Consider the following 8,127-nt stretch of genomic DNA (forward strand, 5'->3'; position numbering starts at 1 on the left):
CAGTTCCGTTTTCTAAGTCATTTTGCCATGCCAGTTCTGTTATCTAAGTCATTTTGTCATGCTTGTTCCGTTTTGTAGGTCATTCTATCATGCTTGTTATGTTTTCTAAGTCATTTTATCATGCTAGATCCGTTTTTATATTTAGTCAAGTTTTGACTAAATATTTTAACATCGAGGGGGAATCGAAACGAGGGTCGTGGTGTATGTGCGTGCGTGTGTGTGTGTGTGCGTGTGTGTGTGTGTGTGTGTGTAGAGCGATTCAGACTAAACTACTGGACCGATCTTTATGAAATTTGACATGAGATTTTTGGTAAATGTCTTTGATGACGTCATATCCGACTTTTCGTGAAAGTTGAGGCGGCACTGTCACGCCCTCATTTTTCAACCAAATTGGTTGAAATTTTGGTCAAGTAATCTTCGACGAAGCCCGGGGTTCGGTATTGCATTTCAGCTTGGTGGCTTAAAAATTAATTAATGACTTTGGTCATTAAAAATCTGAAAATTGTAAAAAAAAATAAAAATTTATAAAACGATCCAAATTTACGTTTATCTTATTCTCCATTATTTGCTGATTCCAAAAACATATAAATATGTTATATTTGGATTAAAAACAAGCTCTGAAAATTAAATATATAAAAATTATTATCAAAATTTTTTTTTCGAAATCAATTTAAAAACACTTTCATCTTATTCCTTGTCGGTTCCTGATTCCAAAAATATATAGATATGATATGTTTGGATTAAAAACACGCTCAGAAAGTTAAAACGAAGAGAGGTACAGAAAAGCGTGCTATCCTTCTCAGCGCAACGAATACCCCGCTCTTCTTGTCAATTCCACGGGCACTGCCTTTGCCACGGGCGGTGGAGTGACGATGCTACGAGTATACGGTCTTGCTGCGTTGCGTTGCGTTCAGTTTCATTCTGTGAGTTCGACAGCTACTTGACTAAATATTGTATTTTCGCCTTACGCGACTTGTTTAAAGTTATTTTGTCATGCCAGTTCCGTTTTCTAAGTCCGTTTATCATGCCAGATCCGTTTTCTTAGTCATTACATTTAGTCAAGTTATGACTAAATGTTTTAACATCGAGGGGGGAATCGAGACGAGGGTCGTGGTGTATGTGCGTGTGTCTGTGTGTGTGTGTGTGTGTGTGTGTGTGTGTGTGTGTGTGTGTGTGTAGAGCGATTCAGACTAAACTACTGGACCGATCTTTATGAAATTTGACATGAGAGTTCCTGGGTATGAAATCCCCGAACGTTTTTTTCATTTTTTTGATAAATGTCTTTGATGACGTCATATCCGGCTTTTCGTGAAAGTTGAGGCGGCACTGTCACGCCCTCATTTTTCAACCAAATTGGTTGAAATTTTGGTCAAGTAATCTTTGACGAAGCCCGGACTTCGGTATTGCATTTCAGCTTGGTGGCTTAAAAATTAATTAATGACTTTGGTCATTAAATATCTGAAAATTGTAAAAAAAATATATCTTTTTATAAAACGATCCAAATTTACGTTTATCTTATTCTCCATCATTTGCTGATTCCAAAAACATATAAATATGTTATATTCGGATTAAAAACAAGCTCTGAAAATTAAATATATAAAAATTAATATCAAATTTTTTTTTCGAAATCAATTTAAAAACACTTTCATCTTATTCCTTGTCGGTTCCTGATTCCAAAAACATATAGATATGATATGTTTGGATTAAAAACACGCTCAGAAAGTTAAAACGAAGAGAGGTACAGAAAAGCGTGCTATCCTTCTCAGCGCAACGAATACCCCGCTCTTCTTGTCAATTCCACGGGCACTGCCTTTGCCACGGGCGGTGGAGTGACGATGCTACGAGTATACGGTCTTGCTGCGTTGCGTTGCGTTCAGTTTCATTCTGTGAGTTCGACAGCTACTTGACTAAATGTTGTATTTTCGCCTTACGCGACTTGTTTATTTTGTTATTCCAGTTCCGTTTTCTAAGTCACTTTATCATGCTAGTTCAATTTGCTGAGTCATTCTGTCTTGCCAGTTCCGTTTTCTAAGTCATTTTGTCATGCCACTTCCGTTTTCTAAGTCACTTTATCATGCTAGTTCAGTTTTCTGAGTCATTCTATCTTGCCAGTTCCGTTTTGTAAGTCATTCGATCATGCCAGTTCCGTTTTGTAGGTCATTTCCTCATACTTGTGTCGCTTTCTAGGTTTTTCGAGCCAGGCTGAAAAAGAAAAGAACAAATGAAGTGTCTCATCACGCTCGTTTGCCGTTTCCAGGTCATTCAGGCCAGACTGAGAGAGGCAATGGAAAAGGAAGACAAACAACATTGGAAGGAAGCGGCGGAAGGATGCACTCAAAGACCCGCAAGTACATGTAGCACCAACCGCGTTCACGTGAAGCCCTACGGAGTCCAGCTTGGAGACGGCCTTCACTCCGAGCAGGCCAAGGTCAAGTTCTAGGTCAAGGACGAAATGAGACTTTATCATTAAATTAATATGTTGTTGTTGTGTCTTTTTTTATTGAAACTTTTGATTAGGTTTTTCTTTTTTTAATCGCTTTTGGTTACTGCGTTGAACCTATTCTGCAACAGACCGGGTGAATGGGAAAACTGAGAGGGATAAGGGATAAGATTCATATAGTCCTGTGAGGTTATCCTCATGGAAATTCGGGCTGCTTTCTCCCTGGGGAAAGCGAGCTGCCATACAGTATACGGCGCTACCCCCTTTTTTTCCTCTGCATGCGTGTATTCATGTTTCCAAGCCCTGAGACTTTCGCTGTGAACTTGGGTTCTCTATCGTGCGCATGCGTGCACACGGGGGTGTTCGGACACCGAGAAGAGTCTGCACAAAGTTGACTCTGGGAAACAAATCCCTCGCCGAACGTGGGGTCCGAACCCACGCCGATAGCGACAACTGGTTTTGAAGCCAGCGCCGCAACCGACTGAGCTATTTCCCCGCCCAGAGAGGGGTGTTCCGTTCCGTTACAGGAGAGAAATTCTTCCAGTGAATAAACAAATATATATACGTGATGAGGCAATTTCGCAGAGAAATGTCAAGATTGTCGTTCCAGTGAAGAAGCATCCATAGTGTATGTACCCATGGTTGTAACAAGTATGAAGCCTTATGTTTTATCTTTGGAAGAAGGAGGAAGAGGGGGCGGGGGGGGGGGGGGAGGAGGGTGGGGGTGGAGAGGAGATGGAAATGAGGAAAAAAGAGAAAGAGCAGGGGAACGAAATGGAGAAGTATCACACCGTATACCGTGGTTGCTCTACTGTTTGGCAAATCTGTCCGAAGCGGTTGCACCCTTATTTTTCTGTCCGAAGGGAGACACGCGACGTAAGTTTCTGCACAAAATCACCTGTAATTCCTCACAAATGACATATCATCACAAAACTACCGTTTGTACTTTGGCCCAAGGTGTCATAGCATCATATCATCGATTTGTTTCATTGCTTCAATGTGTTTGTGAACGTTGGCCTTCAAGTATTTACACATTTCAAGCGCATTATGTGCAAATTTTGACTTTCCGCAGTTACTAGGGAAATTCAAGCACATGAGAAAGGATACACGCGATTGTAATGTGATCTATGGTCATTTCTTGACATCTGGGTCAGATGATAAGATTTAAAGTGGTGCAGGAGCGTCATATTTCATGAATCTGTGAAGACATTCAAAGATTTGTCGGTTGCGCATCTCCGAAGTGGCTGGTTGCGCATCTCCGAAGTTTTAGCTTTGTTTCGGTTGCGCACCGCCGAAGCATTTTCTTTCTGTTTTGCCTACATTATGCTAAATAAAATTAATGATGTTGATCGTCAGCGCCCGCCCCAATTTTTGGGGCCGCCCGGAGGATTTTTTAATATTTTTGTGTGTGATTTTCATGCTCCAAAGTGACATTTTCGCATCTGACAAGGCATGTACATGAATTCAGTGCAATGTTGTGTGTGCGCGTGCGTGTGTGTGTGTGTGTGTGTATGTGTGTGTGTGTGTGTGTGTGTGAGTGTGTGTGTGTGTGTGTGTGTGTGTGTGTGTGTGTGCATTTGTCTGTGTGAGCATTTGTCCTATGAATACAGGATAACGGGCTTGTGGGGTTTTCTTTTAACAGATTTAGCTTCATAACTTATTGTTAGCAAAACGTCAATTTACCTGAGCCTGCCCAGATCGTTTTGCCGTCTGGACAGCCAACCGCTATTAATTTGCTATGCACCTAAGACCAAAAGTTGGTCTATTTCACCTCTTGAAATAGAATCCTGAAGGAAAAAACGCTCACGCGATTTTCCCCCGATTTTTAAAAATAGAATTATACAGTAATGATTATGAACAAAGTGTTATTTCTAAACACACTAACACTCTTTCCTTCAGAATCGTGTTTGGTCAAGCCTAATAAACGACTTTTTGCTCTTAGCCATATAAGATATTACCTACAGTTAACGATATTTATATGTATTTGGAATCAGGAAATAATGTAGAATAAGTTGAACGTAAATTTGTGTTTTATATATATACATTTTTTTACAATTTTCAGATTTTTAATGACCAAAGTCATTATTTAATTTTTAAGCCACCAAGCTGAAATGCAATACCGAAGTCCGGCCTTTGTCGAAGATTGCTTTCCAAAAATTTCAATCAATTTGATTGAAAAATGAGGGTGTGACAGTGCCGCCTCAACTTTTACAAAAAGCCGGATATGACGTCATCAAAGGTATTTATCGAAAAAAAAGAAAAAAACGTCCGGGGATATCATTCCCAGAAACTCTCATGTCAAATTTCATAAAGATCGGTCCAGTAGTTTGGTCTGAATCGCTCTACACACACACACGCACAGACAGACACACACACACACATACACCACGACCCTCGTCTCGATTCCCCCTCTATGTTGAAACATTTAGTCAAAACTTGACTAAATGTAAAAAGAGACGAATGGACAGGAACAATATTGACCATTCGAAGCCTTACGAATCCTTGCGAATGTCTTACGAATGGTTGTGAGTGCTTGCGAAGGTCTACCGATCATTGAGAATGCATACGAATCCATATTCGCAAGGATATTCGGCACAGTGTAAGACAGGCATAACGAATGTTTGCGAATGCCTTGCGAGCGTTACGAATACATTGCGATGTTTACGAATGTTCGCAAGGATATTCTGCACAGCGTAAGACAGACATAACAAACGGTTGTGAATGTCTTGCGAGCGTTACGAATACATTGCGATGATTACAAATGTCTTGCGAATACTTACGAGTACGTTGGGAAAAAGATAAAAATATGACTTCCTTGTGAATATTAGGAACATGTTGCTATGTTCGAAACAAGAGACGAATGGTGGCGAATGGTTAAGAACATTTACGAATGTCTTGCGACCATGTCCTGATTATTGCGAATTATTGAAAAATTCTATTCGCAAGGGAAATTCGGCACAGTGTAAGAGTAGCATAAGGTCGCAGAGCTGTGTGAACGGGGCCTTACGAAGGCCATGCCGATCACTCCGATCTGAAAAAGTTATCTTATCGGGGCATATTCGCCATCAAAATCCAGCACATGGCAAATGAAAAAAACCAAAAAACTTTACAACTACATGAAAACTGCGCCACGACCCGGCTACGCTTGTTTTGTGCAGTTCAAAACGCCACGCTCTCGGACACTTTTCCATCGTAGTAGAAGCGGCGTCTGTGTGTGACCGGGGTTTAATCAGCAGGCTACGCGTCTGTCATGGGGTCATTCGTTCAAAGCACTGTTCCTGCACAGGGTCAAGCAAGTACCCTGTAACGCCCATCCCCTGCTGTGGGAGGACATTGGTGCATACATTATGTAAAGATGGGTGTTTACAAGGTACAGTACATGTTCACATATCTTGGGCAGATTCTAACCTAGTGGCCGATAAAAATAAATCGCTGATGTTTCATTTCTTTCTGTTCACAGATAAAACCACAAAATAAGCAGACAACAAAGCATTCAGCTGTACATAGAATATACACGCTTATTTTGCCATTACATAACTGCGCATGTTTTTGTTTCATGCAACAGGGTTTCTTTCAGAATGGGTCGTTTGTTTTATTAGTAAAACATGCACAAACCGACCCAATTTCAAACGATTTAATTTTTAATCGAGAGATGTTCTTTTTTTTTGACTCGTATTTCTGTCATTTGTTTCCCTGTCATTTTTTGTGAGTGAGAAATAAAGGCACATTTTATTGCTTCGGTTCGCTCATTTCATTTGAATAAATTGTCAATTACGATTTTCATCTGTTATTTGTTACCAGACACGACAAAATCAGACAAGGTATGGCTTTATCTCTTGCTTCATCTGCAACATGCATAACCCATGCATACCAACTCACCAAATTCCATATAATCACACTAGGCTTAGGCCAACAACAAAAAATAGTCTGTTTACGGTATCCCGACCGACCCTATTTTTTCGCGCGACCCTGGACTTTTTGGGGGCATTTGGGAAAAAAATTGTTTGTTTTTTTTAAAATATGGATTTTTTGGGGGAAAAAAATAAAAATAAAAATCCCGACCTACCGACCCTATTCTTTTTGCCTATGTTACCGTAAACAGACTATATTTTTTTTGGCCTTAGCTGCCTCTCCTTTTTCACCCACAGCATGCACACGCCACATACAACTTCTTCAACAGGTCTGCCACCATCATAGTTGATATTAGTTTAAACGTACCAAAAAAACACAAAAACAGCTGGTTAGATATTAAGTTCGTAATAACTGCATGGGACAGACGACTCGGTTTTTTTACGGCATTTTTTAAGCACACTTACTTGACTAAGGCAGTGACGGGCGCAGTGGCGGGTGGTCGTGAGTTCGAATCGCGGTCGCTGCCGCCTGGTGGGTTACGAGTCGAGATTTTTCCGATCTCCCAGGTCAACTTATGTGCAGACCTGCTAGTGACTTAACCCCGTTCGTGTGTACACGCAAGCACAAGACCAAGTGCGCACGGAAAAGATCCTGTAATCCATGTCAGAGTTCGATGGGTTATGGAAACACGAAAATACCCAGCATGCCTACTCAACGAAAGCGGAGTGAAGCTGACTATGCTCTCAGAGTATAGTTTGGGGAACCCAGATGGGCAAACGAGCTCACACGTAACCAGAAAATTCTGGAACGCTGAAGAAGAAGAAGAAGACTAAGGCAGTTTACGGTATAATATTTCCTGACGTTTGCACCTAAACATTTTAATTTGATGTAAGTAATTAAAAAGAAATGGTATTAGCGTTTAAAGAAAATAAATACCCAACTAGAATCGTTATGCAAATATTGCAATATAAATGGGTGGCACTACGGCTTTACAGATAATGAGACAATTGTTCTCTAGTGACACAATAACGGGCAATCCAAATCTCTGCAATTTAGCCAATTTTCGCGAAAGCAAATTTTTGTTTTTTAAAATTTGAACTACAAGCGAAAAATGATAGTTTAACCCAGGTGAGAGGGAGAACAAGTGTTTTTTCTTTTCATGCACAAATTATCTGTCACCAGAGGGGGTTAAATTCATATTTACCAGGCCAAAATGCTTCAGCGTTCCCCCCAGGACCCCGCCAGGGGACCGACGCGGCCGCCTGGACCCCCGACGTTGTTTATTTCCTTGAAACCCGTTGTACCTTCAATCGATTGTCTGCAATAAAAACGTGTGGAATTGTGTGTCTTGCAAAATTTATAGTTGCACCATCAACATTAGGCAAGATTAAACATTCAGGCATATAAACGTTTTGCTGTGAACAATTTTCGTTGCTTTTATGTTCTTCAGACTTGAAACAACGTAGTTCAAAGTAATAAACTTCTGGCCAAAACAGCAGGCATCTCCGTGCACTATATATACGTTTCAGGTCAGCAAATGCAATTGAAAGCCATCCTATGCAACCTGAACTACCGATATAAAGATCGCTGTTACAGACATGCTTTCAAGGCTTTGCAGACAAACTTATCATAAATGAGAGTTATGGATTTTTGTGTGGGGACAGTCGCCGGCCAAGGTGTCGAAGAGCAAGGATGTGAAAGAATATGTGTGTGTGTGTGTGTGTGTGTGTGTGTGTGTGTGTGTGTGTGTGTATGTGTGTGTATGTGTGTGTGTGTATGTGTGTGTGTGTATGTGTGTGTGTGTGAATGTGTGTGTGTGTGTATGTGTGTGTGTG

At 40.7% G+C, this 8,127-nt stretch overlaps 1 protein-coding gene across 1 annotated transcript in view; it reads left to right on the forward strand.

The window, feature by feature from the left end:
* Window positions 1-3,122, forward strand: part of LOC138978358 (potassium voltage-gated channel protein Shaw-like) — a 5,552-nt gene extending 2,430 nt beyond the window's left edge. Inside the window, exon 2 of the mRNA XM_070351084.1 lies at window positions 2,258-3,122. Within this exon, the coding sequence (XP_070207185.1) occupies window positions 2,258-2,440 (183 nt within the window). The 3' untranslated portion in view covers window positions 2,441-3,122. The remainder of the gene's footprint in view (window positions 1-2,257) is intronic.
* Window positions 3,123-8,127: the final 5,005 nt, after the last annotated feature.

Source organism: Littorina saxatilis, linkage group LG10 (genome assembly GCF_037325665.1).
Source record: "Littorina saxatilis isolate snail1 linkage group LG10, US_GU_Lsax_2.0, whole genome shotgun sequence".
Classification (NCBI taxonomy): Eukaryota; Metazoa; Mollusca; class Gastropoda; order Littorinimorpha; family Littorinidae; genus Littorina; species Littorina saxatilis.